The sequence below is a fragment of the Aquila chrysaetos genome, chromosome 9, assembly GCF_900496995.4.
Source record: "Aquila chrysaetos chrysaetos chromosome 9, bAquChr1.4, whole genome shotgun sequence".
Lineage (NCBI taxonomy): Eukaryota > Metazoa > Chordata > Aves > Accipitriformes > Accipitridae > Aquila > Aquila chrysaetos.
The window spans coordinates 1595111-1610396 of NC_044012.1; the positions used below are offsets into that span (position 1 = coordinate 1595111).

The 15286-nt window shown below is 47.3% G+C and overlaps 1 protein-coding gene across 3 annotated transcripts in view; it reads right to left on the bottom strand.

Annotated features, from left to right (window-relative positions):
- SPG7 (SPG7 matrix AAA peptidase subunit, paraplegin) overlaps positions 1 to 15286 on the bottom strand; it is a 43188-nt gene that overhangs the window by 26336 nt on the left and 1566 nt on the right. For 2 of the 3 annotated variants that reach the window (XM_030023890.2, XM_030023891.2), the window contains exons 4-5: positions 6039 to 6141; positions 4606 to 4695 (exon numbers count right to left, since the gene is read on the bottom strand). Coding sequence is in view for 1 of the 3 variants with exons in the window: in XM_030023889.2 (XP_029879749.1) it covers positions 4606 to 4695; positions 6039 to 6141; positions 7547 to 7684 (331 nt within the window). In the remaining 2 variants the exon portion in view is untranslated. Of the gene's footprint in view, positions 1 to 4605; positions 4696 to 6038; positions 6142 to 7546; positions 7909 to 15286 lie in introns of those variants that run through there. The other variant, XM_030023889.2, reaches the window with a different exon arrangement.

Below are 15286 nucleotides of genomic sequence, written 5' to 3' on the forward strand. Positions count from 1 at the left end.
CACCTAACATGCACTGCACGGGCAGTTTTCTGGCTTGGCTCACAAAGGAGGTTGTGTGACTTACCTAAGGTTATGCGAGTGAGTCAGTTTTTTGGATTGCATTACTTTCCCAGACCTTTCTGGCTTCTAGACTGTCAGACCACAGGGCCTCAGCTGTACACATGAAATAGCACCAGGTCAAAAGCCTGGTTATGAAAGCGCAAGCATTCAGATGTAAACCTAACAGTTGCCTGGAAGGAGGCAAATTTTGCATCCTGCTAGCAAAAAATCTGCTTGCATCACATCGCTGCAGCTATATTCAGCTGTTCCCCAATTTCCCAAAAGCCATGCAGTGAGGCACTGTGTACACAGAGAAGATGCTGGAGGGTCACCTCTTTCACATTAATTGTTGCTTCAGCAAGAGGAGGAATTGAAGCATCAGTAAGCCAAAGCAAGCCCCTCGCTTCCAGAAGTTATTGATTGCGTACAAAGACAGACAGCAATCTCAGACATATTTTGAAGAGCTCTGATCAGCATTTCCTGTTTTAAGGCAGTCTAATCCTGGTCCGGGAGACTTCAGGTGGTCATAGTCCACTAGCCCCTTTACGATCCCACCAAATGTCATCCTATTCTAAAGTGACAGACTATCTCACTTGCCTGGCCTAATATGGATATAGGCCAAATAAAGCCACTGGACCCTTGTTGCTAAAAACCAGACTCATTAATGACTATAACCCACTTCTATGTAACACGCTTCTACACTGCCTAGGCCTCAGGCTGTTGCTAACATATCCATCGGAAAATATTAGGAGTCATAGTGTCATTGGTAAATCACATAGCACAGTATTATAAGAGGTAATTGCTTCCTGGTGAGCTCTTGATCTGCTGGCATGCTGTATCACAAGACCAACAACATTTCTACTACCTAAGAAAATATCTGCATTTGAAGTAAATCTGATCTAGCACAGGAGACACAATATGCAGCCTACCTATGCATATAAATAACTGCAAATCAATCTCATTGCTTAACAAAATTTTCTCCCATGCTATACAACTAACCTCATGTTTAAAAAGGCTTGATAACTTGTCCACATTAAGGATCTGTATCAAAGAGAAATTCCCATGCTAGATGTGCTTTCCCCCACCTTTACTGTACTAGTGACATACTGAAGTGATGACATGAGAAAAAAGAATGGTTTACTTCAAGTATTTGCCACCATACCTTTTTTTCAGACTCACAACATTTTTTGCACTGCATAGGCAAATTTAAAATTCTGTGGTCTGCAAAGGACTGCCACAGCACAGTTCAATGTCAACTGCTAGCTAGCGTTTGAGTTGTTAAGATGACAACAAATATCTCCTCCTCTTTCCAGCTTTATGTGGACGTTCTCAATATATAATTTAGCACTTGTTCTTGATATACAATTTAACATCAACAGCAACATGGCATACATAAACACTATTCTACACCCAGAAATAAATTAATTCTGCACCACTGGACTGCTAGTGCATCTGCCTGCTGCAGCCCAGATTCGATTTATTTGCAAATTCATAACAAATGTTCTGACACTAGCATTTATCACTAGCCGCCAATTAGACCCTACACACACTGCAACAAAACCAAGGGACAAACATATGACCCAGTCAGATGCTAAAAAAAGTACTCTGTCCTTCAGATACGCAGCATCATTTTTCACTCGTTTCCTAGCTCTGCTCCACATTTAACAGGAAAGGCTTGCTCCTAAATAGAAACAATGCAGCTTTTCAGATAAGGTCATAATTTCAAAAGACAGTGACAAGCTCAGACACTGCGACCAGCCCATCTACTTTGTTCTTCGATGCCATCTCCTCACTTCCATGTTATCTGCTAGATCCAGCTTTATTAGAACAAAGCAATTCATCACCGAGCTGCAGGATGACATCCACTATAGTCTTATTAAAGAAAATTAAAATACAGTACGATAGAGGCCTCAGTCTGGGCAATATCCTGAAAAGCTGAGCAAGTTCTAAATAAAAAGATTCTATAGAGAAAAGAAACTACTCTGGAAAAGTGAGTACCAACAGAAAGAAAGTCCATCTATCGCTATGCAAATTCCTGAGAGATGTCAGAGTCAACTATTGCTAAAGGACTTTGAAATTTAATACAGAAAAGTGAGGATGCATATAATATGTTCTAAAGCACACATAACTAAGGATACAATCACAAGATCACCACAGGGTAAAAGCTAGCCATTAGATACCTTGACACAAAGAACTTCTCCAGTTTCTAGGAATTAGACTTGTCTAGGACCTTTAACCTACAGCTGAATAATTTCAGGAAAAAAATACCATTTCTAGAAAGCTAGAAGGCAACGCAAAGCTTTCCTCTACTCTGCATTCAATTAAGGACAAAAATCAATCTATTTCTAAGCTTATGTAAAGTGTGACTATCTTTACAGTACAACATTCATACTGCACCATAAACTACCCCACAATATTCAGTAAATGAGAACCAGTAACTGGATGTGACACTTGCAAGCAACAGCTGTGGGAATACTTCCAGCTTTTTAGTCTCAAAAAGCCTCCATGAAGCAATGATTTGCCATTAACCCCAAATCTGAACTCTCCGATTAAAATCTTGCAAGGGCTGCAGTGACAGTTTGAAGAGTTCTTTTTAATAATTACTGCAGAGACAAGTATTCCCCTGGAGACATGGGCTAGCATTCCACCTCCCAAAGTCAAGCTATCCATTAATCACAGGAGAAAAGAGGCCACCGAACATGGCATGTTACTGTTTACTAATTTTAACAGCTACAATACTTCAAGGCGCTATGCTTACAGTCACCCTGTGTGGTCTTGCAAACACTAAGGGTCCCAACCTCTAAGCTCTGACTTCCTTAACAAGGACTCCACAATACCTGCACTCACATCCCATTGAAGACTTCAACCCAGTTAAATGGATCAAACAGGCAAAGCCACTGCTCTCACCTTAAAGAGACTGCAATGACACGAGTCAGGCTAAAAGTCAGCAGCAGCTGACTGCTTTAACTTCAAAAGTTAGTTAGTCCAAGAGGATTTGACCATTATGTTTAAGCACAACAAAGGAAAAGCCAAGCTATTACGTTATTTGATGATACCTAGGTAAAAGTTTATCATATAATTTATAAAATTATATTACAACCTGTGTGACTTAAGCATGATGCTAAGTGCCTTCCAACTCACAGTACAAAGATCTGGAGCCTTCCATCTACAGGTTTATTCCCCCAGTCAAAGGTCCAGGAAACAAGCAGCACAGTGGACATCCACAAACTCACTCAAGACACCACCAGCCTCTGCAAGCATCAACTAATGTCATGAAGAAAATGCTCAGGTCTGTTATGCTTCTGTAAGCATTACTGACAAGACAGAAGAATGAGACCTTCACCTGGGCCACTTCTGACACCTTTCTTAAACCGCCCCACCAGGCCAGTGGGTACAGGACATGCCATCAGCTGTGGGACTTCACAGCTAAAAATCTACACCACAGAGTCTGAAAACATGCCTTACCCACAGCCTAGAAAATCTCTGCACGCACTTCAGTTCTTGGGAGGCATGTACTCACAAACAAGCAAAGAATTTTCTTTACAGAAGTGGAAGAGTCAAATTACACTTTTTAAATGGAATGCAGCTGTTGTCAATCTACAAATAGCAGAAAGTTGACAACAATACCAAGACTTGAAGGCACACCCACAAATCTGCTCCTATTTGAAAAATGTTTGATGAAACCCTACTGGTAGAAGATAACAGTGCCTCCTACAAGGAGGAGAGCACTGTCTGTCAGAAGTTACACAAGGTTTTTGTCTAGTGCACTAAAGTTACTCCCCTGCACCCCCACCCCACATAAGTGTCATTAAATTCCTCACCCTCTTAACCTTAAGGTACAGACAGGGCACTCCTCTTCTTCTCAACATAATCCGGCACACCACATAGATCCCTAGGTTCCAGAACACATTTAGCGAGATAAAACTAATTTTCAAAAAGTCCTGTATCACAGGATGCCTGGGGCTTAGGCAGTGTAAGAATACAAAAAACAATATCTAGGAAGACTGATTTAAAAAAAAAAAAAAAGAAGAAAAATTCTGAGCAAGTGCCATTAGTTACACAGCTAAGAACTCTTTAAGGAATCTATTTTTAACTTTGAGCTCTGTGCATCACTGGAAGTAGAGACACATCTACAGGGAAGGTAAATGAAATATAAGAAAAAAACCAGAACTCAGCTTCAAGAAATTTAGTTAATACAAGTTTATAAAGTCAAAATGCTCTATAACAAAACCTCCAAACCAAAACTCAGTTAATACTACTGTTCCCCTTTGTAAAGCAGCCAAACTAAGACAAACATCAGTGAAGTTATTTGCATAGGATGCAAAGCGGCACAGAAAGAGAATCAGTTTCATCATCTGTCTTAAATCTTAGTATTTCATCATCTAAGCCCAAATATACCCCTTCAAACTTGTTCTTTACCATAGGCTTGTAGAGGTGATAAGTTACAGGTACAGGTTTACAATACCCGGAGACAGAAGCATTAAGGTGGATCTTCCATGCTGTCTACCCTTACCCCTCACACACATACAGTTTGTTTCATTAAATATCTTTTTGGCACATACATACCCTCATCCTCCTGTGGAGATTTCTTTTTGAATCCTCCATTCTTCTGGTTATTCCTCTGAGAGCCTGAAGTAGTAAACCAGTAAGTGCTACCTGCAGGCAAGCAGAATGAAGTAGTTACTACCAGAAGACCTCAGGAGACAGTGAGAGAGGTGTACTGAGGATGGCAGAAATATATGTGAGCTCCAAATGCAAAAAAAGCTAAGCTCCACATCCACCCAAGCGCACAGCTTGCTTCGTGTGCAAAGGAAACAGCACAGCCTCACCAGAGGGAGTAATGGGAAGGACAGACTCCTTCAGTTTCCTTCTATTATATATATTTTTTGACAATCCAATCAAAATATGGCTTGGTTCAGAGATCATGTTAATGTGGCAAAGAAAATAATTTGGAGAAAATTCTTCAGTCTTGAAACATGCACACATTTCCTGAGGCATAAGGCCATAGTTAACACTGGCATGGTCAGTTGAGAACAGCCTCACACAAGGAACTGTAAATGCTTATGGAAAGAAATGCATGTGCTGGAGTTAAATGCAGGTTTCTCACTAAATGCTGTTACAATACTCTAGTAAAAGCCAAGAAAGTAAGGCTACAAACAGTAAGACTCACAGCTGCTGCTACAAAACAATAAGCAAAGACTTCTTCACCACGAAAATGCAAAAAATTCAGAAGGAAAACTGCCTCGAGGACAGCAGCTTCCATTTCCTATGGTCTTTCGTGAAGGCTCCAGAAAGAAGAGTAAGTCCAGAAACTGCATTGCTTGTCCCCTGCTAGTTCTACTACAGGATTCACTGCCATTTGAAAGATTATGCATGTATTTTTATTTTAACTTAAAAAAACCCCAAACACCTCTCAAAGGTAAAGCAGTCCAAGCTCACCAGACCCACACAGGCCAGAATAGCCGTGACCAGTTTTGTTCAAATCTCAAAGGCATCAGCAAACTCATCTTCCCAACTTGAAGAGGGTAGCAAGAAGAACAATTGCCTTTGTTTTACGTTTCTGTGCTTTTGCTCTAAGCATTCAGATAACATTTTCTAACATACACTTTTAACTTGTTCCAATGCAACGCTTTCAGCAAGGTCATAGGATGTGACTTCTGACAAAGGTGAATGACATTTTTGTCTTAGGCTTTGCTAATGAGGCAGAGAAAGATTCTCTACTCTGAAGTCTGCAGTTTTTAAATTAGCTTTTAGGGCTAATGACTCAAGTGCTTACTTAATCACACTGAGCTCCTTGTGGAAAGGTGCCATTGTTCATCCCTGTCACCAAACAAAAGCCTAGAACCCCTGCAAAACACATGCAGCTCCCAAAGCCAAAAATAGAACAGCTTTATTTCCGTTTCAGGAACGTAGGCAGTGAAGGTAAGGAAAAGTCAATACTCTTACTAAATAAGACCTCTTCCCCTCCTCTGCCTGTACACTGGCTCTTCAGGACTCACCTAAGAGATTCCAAAGCCTGACTGGATCTCGAATTATGTGTTGTTTCACCAGGACTCCACTGAGACTTTGATGTGGAGGTGAAAGTGTTTGCGACAGAAGGCTCTGAGGAAGAAGATAAAGAAAAAAAAAAAAGACAGCTATTGGAAGAGTACTGTGACTGCTTAACCTTCCTGTATGCTGTGAGACTAAGATTTCTAAACATGAAGAAAAATTGTGGGTAAGTTGCAGGACCAGCAGCTGGGAGACCTGAATATTATTCCTGGTTGTGCTGTGGACTTGCCATATGACTTTGAAGATGTTTATAACCCAGTTTAAAGAAAGCACGTGTATAAATAGAAACATATACTCAAAACACTTGAACATTTTATCTTTTTCCTCTCTGTACCTCTGTTCTTCATTCTAAAGATATGTTGGAAGTCAGTTCTTAAAATGTAAAGATACCCTCCCACAACAGGAAATCTTAAGGATTACTACTTTGTAACCCTGCTGCACAGCAGTAAGGCCAACACAGCTATTTCCTCGTAATCCTGCAGCTGACATTCATGTTTAAAGGCAACTTCACCACATTTGAACTAACATTTACTAATCCTCTCACTGAACACAAGTCTTGCCCCTTCTCCGATGTGCGATTCCCCATCTCACCACCCCAGTACTGCAACTTTTGTGCAGCAAACCAGACAGGGACACTGACTAGGCCGAAATCCCTCACCCTTTTTCCCGGGTTTGCTGGGCAGCAACACAACTGCTTGTGCTGGCTGGAGAGGGTAACCTCTTGGGATCGATACTTTCTAGAACAGAACAGCTTAGACTAGTTTAAATTGACCACAGAAAAACCTGGCATGATTCACAAAGCAGTCCCACAATTGTTCTTCCTCCATCGCCTACTTGGACTGCCAATGCTTCTTCACTGCACTGAAGAAACCACAGAACAGTCTTAAATCACGCTGGAGACCTAGCTGAAACAAGAACCTCGCCTTCTGCATTAAGGATTGTGTTGGGGAGCCCTGCAATATCAGCAGCACTGCAAAATGGGGAAAATCACATCTGTGGCGCACACCAATGCGGCGGGCGCTTCTGTCACAAGACATACAAAGAGCCAGCACGAATAAAGTTAGGAAAAAAAACTTTAAACAACATTTTCTTGCTTATGACAGCCTAAGTGTTCTCCTTCGCCCAAGTTCCCGTTACACAGCACTGAAACGATGGACCTTTGAGATGCTTTAACCCGAGAGGTCTTCTGAGGAAAGCCCTCTCTCGAAGCAAGAGCCCATTTAAACACGAAGCCCTGAGGGCTGACCCAGCTCCCCTCCCTTCGCCTTCTCCGGTGCTGCGTGGGGGACCGGGCGCCCCGCCGGGCCGGCCTCTCCCCGGGTGACGCTGCCGGCCCCCCTCGCCGCCCCCTCCCGGTGCTCGGCGCTGCACTCCCGGCCGAGCACGGGGGAGACGAGGCTCCGCCCCGGGGCCGGCCCACCCCGCTCCGCGGGCCCCGCCGCCGCCGCCCCGTTACCTGCAGGCCGCGTCCCGCGCCGAGGGGACCGCCGCCGGGCCGCGGGCAAGCGCGGGCCCAGGCCGGGTCGGACGGCGGGGCAGGCCGCCGCCAGCAGCCGCAGCGGCCCCGGAGCAGCAGCAGCCGCAGCAGCGCCATGACCCGCCGGCCGTCCCGCTCCGAAGGGCGGTGGCGGCAGCTAACGAGCTGCGAGGGACCGCCGAGGAGAGAACCGCGCCAGCGGGCCGCTACGCTCGCCGCCGCGCCGGGAGCCGGAGGCCTCAGCGGGGACGGAAGTGCTCGGTGAAGAGCGAGCGGCCATCTTGGAAAGGGGCCGACAGCGCCGGGGCTGCCATGCCTCAAGATGGCGGCCGCAACCGTCGGCGGCGGGGCGGGGCGGGGCCGAGGGCGGCCGTTGGCCCCGCCCCTGGCTGCAGCCGCGCGGGGGCTGCCGGGCCGGCCCGCGCCGTTACCGCGGCAACGGGGAATCCCGCTGCTCGGCGCCCGCCGGCCCCTTTCCTGAGGCGAGGCCCGGCCCGGCCCGGCCCCGCCGCCGGCCTCGGCCAAGCCCCGGCCCAGCCAGGGGCCCCGCAGCCCGGCCTCCGGCAGGCTCAGGGCCCGCCCAGCCAAGATCCCCGCGGCCCGGCCTCCGGCACGCACGTCCCTCGGCTCTGCCTTGGCCAGGGCCCAGCCCAGCCCAGCCCGGCCGGGATCCTGCGGCCTGGCCTTGGCCAGGCCCCCCCACAGCCCAGCCCGGCCGGCCCCCCAAGGCAGGCAGCCCTCTGCAGACCAGCCCCAGGCGAAGGTCTGCTTGGCCAAGGCCCCTGGAGCAGACAGACGGTTCCCACAACCCAGACGGGCTTCCACAACTGGGCCTTGTCCAGATCCCACAGTGCAGGCAGTTCCTCCTACCCAGCCATGGGCAGGTCCCCCAAACAGATTTAGGCAGGAGGAGAAGAAACGCCTGGGAGGAGCAAGCAGGTTCCGGCAGGCACAGGAGAGAGGCTGCGGCCACCCGCCATCGCTGCGGAGGCATGGCTGGCAGGGAGACCTGGCACTAGGGAAGCAGGCGGTGCAAGAGTCTGGTGGTGTGAGTACACAACTAGCCCTGCTCCGGGATGTTTATCATTCTTAACGTCATGTCCCACATAATTGTAATGTCTGGGAAAAGAAGAGAGAAACAAACTCTGCAATCTTAGATTCGACGGAGAGCAAAGAGACCAGCTCCCTCCCTTTGCAGCTGTTGCTGAGGAAGACTCCCCTTCTGATAGCTCAAGGTATGAATTAGCTCTGGCAGAAAACAGCATTTAGTACCTGCAGCTGAGCTTGATGGATTAACAAGTATGCTCAGAAATAAAATGAGTGAGCAAATACACATACATTTATAGGTTTGCTCTGTCAGGCAGGTTAGCTGGCTCCTGTGATCTGTCTTCTGTGGAAAAGCTGTTACAATGTGTTTGACAACTCACAGTAGCCAAGCTACAGCCGACTGATAGTTAGCATTTAAAATTGTTCTCTTGGTGCACGTGCGCGGTTCTAACAGTGGTGGAAACCCCGCCTCAAGCATTACACCAGAGTGTGTCAAGGTTATGAGTAGTGTTAAGTTCCCTATGTACAGATATCACAAAGGTCATTGTATTTTAAGTCCCTGATCCTAAATCTTGTGTAATCTCTTCCCATTTTGCACTAGTCGTGCACAGCAGAGTGGGAGGGCTCCATGTCCTCTGCTGGGTATTTCTTTGGGGCGGGAAGGCATTTCAGAGCAAACATCACCTCCCTCCTGCCACAGTTACACCCTTCTTGCTCTACCGAAATGAATATTCTGCTCACCAGGCCTGCAGCTCTGATGTCTCCTGCCTGCTTCCTTTAATGTGCCTTCAAGAAATCATGTTTCTTTCTCCTCTCCTGTCTTGCTAACCAGGATGGTTTCTGCAGCTTTTTCTCCCTCCCTCCTGTCCGTGTTTCTCCCCTCAGGTGGCTCCAGGACAACTTTTAGGTATCATTGCTGTTGTTAGTTCTCCTAACTTACCTGTCCTAAAGTATCTTGGGCATTCTTGAATGGGAGGTTGCAGGGCTACATAAAATAATAATAAATAATTATCTCCCTTCCCAGCAGGTCTGAATTAGCATCCTCTTTCTAGAAGAGTCTCTTAGGATGTTAATTGTCATCTGCCCCCTGGGATGTGTCTAAGTAAACCTTCTACCAGCAAGGTCTATTAGCATGTTAATGTCCCCCTCACTCCTGGAAGTCTCTTTGTATCACTGGCTTAATCGTCAAACAGCTTAATTTACAGACACAAAATTAAACTGGTTGCAATTAATCCATATTGGCTGGTCATAGCTTGCAGTGTTGCAGTTGGGATGTGACAGCCGGCTGCGGAGACACCAGCAGCTCCTCTACCCCACAGATCCCACCCGGCATGGCCGGCCAGGCCGAGCTGCCCAGGGGGATGCTGTGTAGCCCACATTGCTACCCACCTCCACTCCATGCTGGCCATGTGGGCTCTTCTCCTGGCATGCTCACTGTCTGTAAAGAGAGGGTCATCTGCACCCGCTGTGCCTGGGGAAGAATCTCTGTCCCTTGTCCTGGCCAAGACGGGAGGCTGTGAAACCCAAGGCTGGCCCTTTCGAGGCTGCAAGGAGCCCAGTTCTGACACAGACACACACAAAGTTAGAGGTGAGATGGGTGCTGCAGAGATGTGGTGGCCCTAAGTGACTAGGCTGGGGAAGGACAGCAGAAAAAGCTCCAGCTCAGCACAGAGCGCAAGCCCTCTGTTCCGTGCCAGCCCATGGATGACATCCTGCTTGGCCGGGTGGCTGCCACAGAGCCGAATGTCACGTCTTCACCCACCCTGCAGAGGGATCCATGGCGGGGGGTTATTTACACTCCAGCTGTATTTGGAGGAGGAAACTGGAATGCTGACTGATGGGGGAGGCTCCCACGGGATACAGGAACCACGGCAAAGTGTGCCAGGAACCAGGGGGCTGTGGGGCCCCCCAGTGCCCCCAACCACTGCAGGGTACCAGAACCATGCACATCCCTACCTCTGCTTCACTCAAGGCACGTCAGACCATGCTTCCATCCATTTTCTGATTAGGCCTGATCTATTTTTAAAGAGTTGCATCATTTAAACAGAATTACAGCCTGATTAGAAGTGAAGCGGTGCAGTTTGCTTAGACAGGACTTTACCGACTTCTGCCAGGCTGACCTGAGAGCCAAATGGGTTTCATTATGCCTGCCTTACAGCTTCGCTCCAGCTTCAGTGAAGACAAACTTGCACCCATTTAACGATGGAGGGCAATGAAAGCTGAGTGGGTCCAAACTCCAGCACAGAAGACTACCCAGCTGAGTCTGGGTGGGCTCACTGACTGAAACAAGCAGCATTTCAGGTCTGTAGGGCAGCTGGGCTCTCGCTGCGATGCTCCCAGCCAGAAGATGTAAGCCTCAATGTGACAAAACTGTACTGAACTATGAGGACTAGTTATTTACAGATGCACCATATAGCTGGAGTTGACGTGATTCCTATTCCTCCTTTCACGCTGTGCCTCAAAGGCAACCGGATGATGAAGCACCAGGAAGGAGGGCTGGGGGTCCTTGCCTCGCTGGTGCCAACATGAAGTGACGCCAGAAAGGAGAGTCAAGAGGTTTTGCCCTACGTGCAGCCAGCAACCGCCATGGCTGCACTGCGACTTTTGCGTGGGTGGCTCAGGCTGCGCTGCGTACGCGGAAGCGAGTGCTGTCCTCTCTGTGTGTGCGAGAGATGACCTTGGGAAAGGTGGCCTCAGTCACTGCCCTTGGACTGGCAATATGCTCCTTTGGGAGTAAGCCAATATTCTGAGAAGACAGATATAACCTGATCCAGGCTTGGCCTCGCTGGGATGTGCTCCAGCCATGACATCACTCAGTAATGCCACGTGTATTTACTACTGGGGAAAGGTGCTGGATTGGAGTCCGAAATCCCTGGTTTATCTCCTGAGCAGGTTAGGAACAGGAAAGCAGCATTAGCAGCCCCATCTTGTATTTTTCAGGACAAGAGAAATCAGTTTCCACAGCCAACACAGCCCTCAGCTCTGCTGTGTCTGAGAACTCGCATCTCCTGTTTTCATGCTCCCTGTAAGACAGGCTTGCCACCCTTGCTTTTGCCCCCTGAGTCTCAGGAAGCTCCTTGCAGGGTGCCACCAGTCCCCCCCCCAGCTTTGCTCAGACTCATTTCAACACGGCACTCTGCAAACTGAGTGAATGGATACCTGGAGTCAGGTGGCCACCGCGCCACCAACAGACTTCACATCAATAATGAATCAAAGGATTAAATGTAGAGCTGAAGCTGCTAGAAGGTAAATTCAGACTTCTATTTAAAAGTTGAAAAATTGCTCTGTTAGCCACCCAGCAGTGTAAGCCACGACTTCTCTGTGGCAGGACAAAAATGCACAGCTTGGCGCTGGCTAGGAGGCCCCAGAGCATTCCAGCACCCTTCAGCAGTGTGCATCTCTGTCACGTACCAGATTTTTTTTTTTTTCAGATGACTTCTTTGCAGATGACAAGTCAAGGTCAAGGGATAGATGCTCCCCTTCAGCATAGCAAGGCCAAGTATCGAGGAAAGCCTTAGGCTCAGGAACAAAGGACATGCTTAAAAGACCACACATCTGTCCCTCAAGCACAGTGAAACTCCTCACCAGGGAAAGATCTGTTCAGCAGATAGCCTTTTTATATGAGCCAGTCCAAAACCATCACACCTATTCCTCCAGGAACAGCTTGGGATCACTGCAAGTTCCAGTGCTTCCTGCTGCCATTACCAGACCCACTTCCCAACCTGCTCCTGTGCAGAGGGCAGCATGGCACTTAAACGGGTCCTCCCCGGCGGCAAGGAGGGCACCCCAGCCCCACAGTGAGGCAGCTGATGGGCTTAAAGCATAACTGGGACACAGTACCAGGGTACAAACTTTTATCTTTGAGTCACCTCTAAAGACCGGGGAGTTTAAGATAGGTAGGTGACAGATGGCTATAGGCAGGGGATCACAGGGAATCAGCCATACAGCAGCAGCGGCTGAACCGTCTGCTAGTCACAGCTTACGAATCGCTAGAAAAGCAAAGTAAATGCAGGCAAGAAGGAGCAATGCTGTGACAGAGTGACATGGGTACCTCTCAGCTTAGCTTGCAGGGGTAGAGCGGGAAGAAGGAAATAGCTTGTTTGTGACTCAAAGGCCATGAATGAGCAGATTGCTCCACAGGAGTACGCTCCCTGGAGAGCTGCTGAAGCGTGCAGAGCTCAGGAGAAGCCCAGGAATCCATCTGCGTAGGGGAGGTGGCTGAAGTCATCTCCAAACCCTGCAGACTGGGGGAGGTCAGTAAGCTCCGGGCGAGCAACTGTCACTCCACACCCCTGAAATCCGTAAGCAGACTAGGAACCTAAAGCCTGTCATTAGGAATCATAAAAACAGTAATTAGAACAGGACGGTCATGAGTTCACGCCTAGAACATCAATACGAGGCATTTACCCAGCAGCAGGGGACCACTACCATCGGAAAGCATCCTTCTCTTAGGGATGCAAGAGGCCTAAAGCTCTGTGGACTTACTATTCACATAGGCATAAGGTCCTGCAGGGAACTATGTAAATAAACTTACTATCCACAAGAGCAGCTCAAAGCTTTCAGGGGTCAAAAAATACTGCTGCCTGTGCAGGCCAAGGGCATGGTGTAGCACAGGAGCTAAATCAGCTCCTGGTTTGCCGGCTCTGCCTGTCCTGGGCCCCAGTGTGCAGTCCTGGTGCTTTGCTGGGAGTCAGCTGATTACACAGTGGGCTGCATTGAGTTAAACCCTCAGAAGAATGCTGATTTTGGTACAAGTGAGGTGTTGCATTAGTTTAGCATTATTATTTAATCGCATCTCATAGAGCTGTGAGCAACCACCTCATTGTAAGGCACGTGAAAGCCCAGTTTTTTATTTCTTAATGGTATCACAGGCTGAAGGGCTTGTTTTAAGTTGGAGTTGTCCTTTAACAACAACAACAACAATAAAAACCAAAACCAAGGATGGCTTGAAAGTAGTTTTATTTAAGAAAAACAAGATTGTGTGCAGAGTTAGGGAGATTGCTGCTGCAGTACCAAGAGCATCAGCTGTACTCCTTGCTGGCTTTCCAAATGGCTGCCTTTCTAAATGGCTGCCTTGTTTGCCAAAACCATCTCTTTTCAAAATGTTAATAGATGACATTAATTAAAACATGAGCCAGGCTTAAAGTAAAGGTCTTCTAATCAAAGTTCTTCTAAAGTTTCATTCTCCTGGCCTCTGATGTTGGCACTTGACTGGTGGCAGAGGATTTACCCTGATGTGTGACTGTAGTAGTCATAAATCACACATTGTCTATTCTATTAAAAATAGATTCCCATCTTTACATCCTGATAGGAGCTGAATCAGCAGAGAACTGCACCCACATTAACACAGACCAGGTATTTTTGACCTTATGGTTGACATAATGGTTCCTTCCATCACGAGACAGTTGCTATAGAGCTGCAAGGCAGCTCAGCTGAAGTAGTGGGATGAATATGGTTCCCCCATAGGTTGCAAAAGCAGGTGAGCGGCTGACACAGATGCCAGCTCCAGAGTTAGACAGAAAGAGTAACAGAGCAAGGACCAAAGGGTCACAGAGCTCTTTTCCCCAAAGTCAGTGTCCTTTTAGTTTGCTGTGACAGACAGAAATAGGCCTGAAAGCACATTCCCCAAGTGGCCTAATTTCTCTGCCCTCATGCAATGTTCTCTTTCCTCCTCAGCACCAGAATATTTGTTTTATTTTAGGATTTGAGAGCTCACAGCCTTTAGTGAAGGATAAAGGTACTCAACAATTAATGATAGTTTATTGTTTTCTTTTCCTCTTAAGTATTGCAATTAAGTTGTGAGGAGCAAAAGCCATCCCAGGGTAACAAAACCAAGCAGGTTAAACATCCTCATCACAGAAGTCTCACCCAGAAAAACAGCAAAACAACCCCCAGCTGAAATCATCTCCCCCCACCCCCACTGTTAGCTTTCTTTCACCAAGTGCTTTTAATGTCCCTCCCTGAAATAGGTTGATAGTCCACGCTATTGTGTTCAAATAGGAAAAAGGTCAGGATGACACAGAAAGGAATTAACTTCCTCTCCAGCACTGGATCCGTGACCTGGATGACATTCAAGGCTGACAAGGAAGCAGGTACAGCCAACTATATTTAGGAAATGAAAAAACATATTTCCCCCTCTCATCTACTCACTCAGAGGCACCAGAGGGGCAAACACATATCTGCACTGTTTTCAGTGAAGTATGACAAGAAGCTTAATGGAAGGGAGGACAAAAAACCCCACCAACAACCTTTCTTTTGACTGGTTTAGTAGGTCTTATGAAGGAGAAAGATGGGTAGAGATAAAAAGACTAAGCCTAAGTAGAACACAGGACCAGCTTAACAGGCTCAGAATAAATCTCTCTCATGCTGTTATTTAACAGTGAAGTTGGACACGTGCTCCTGAGCCGCTCCTTCATCATTACTGAGCCCAGCAAAGAGATTTTTCTTCCTGGGGGACTACTGGCATCCTCAGCACATGAGAACAATCCTTAAGGCTGCCAAATGTGCGACTTGAAGTGGAACTGCAAATGCCAAAAAAGCAATCACAGTTACGGGCCGCACTCCTGGAAGAGGGGGTGGTGTGTTAAAAAAACCAGAACAATTACTGATGAGGTCACCAGTAGAGCTGCTGGCTCAAGGGTTCCCCATCCTCAGCAACCAAAACAAACTGCA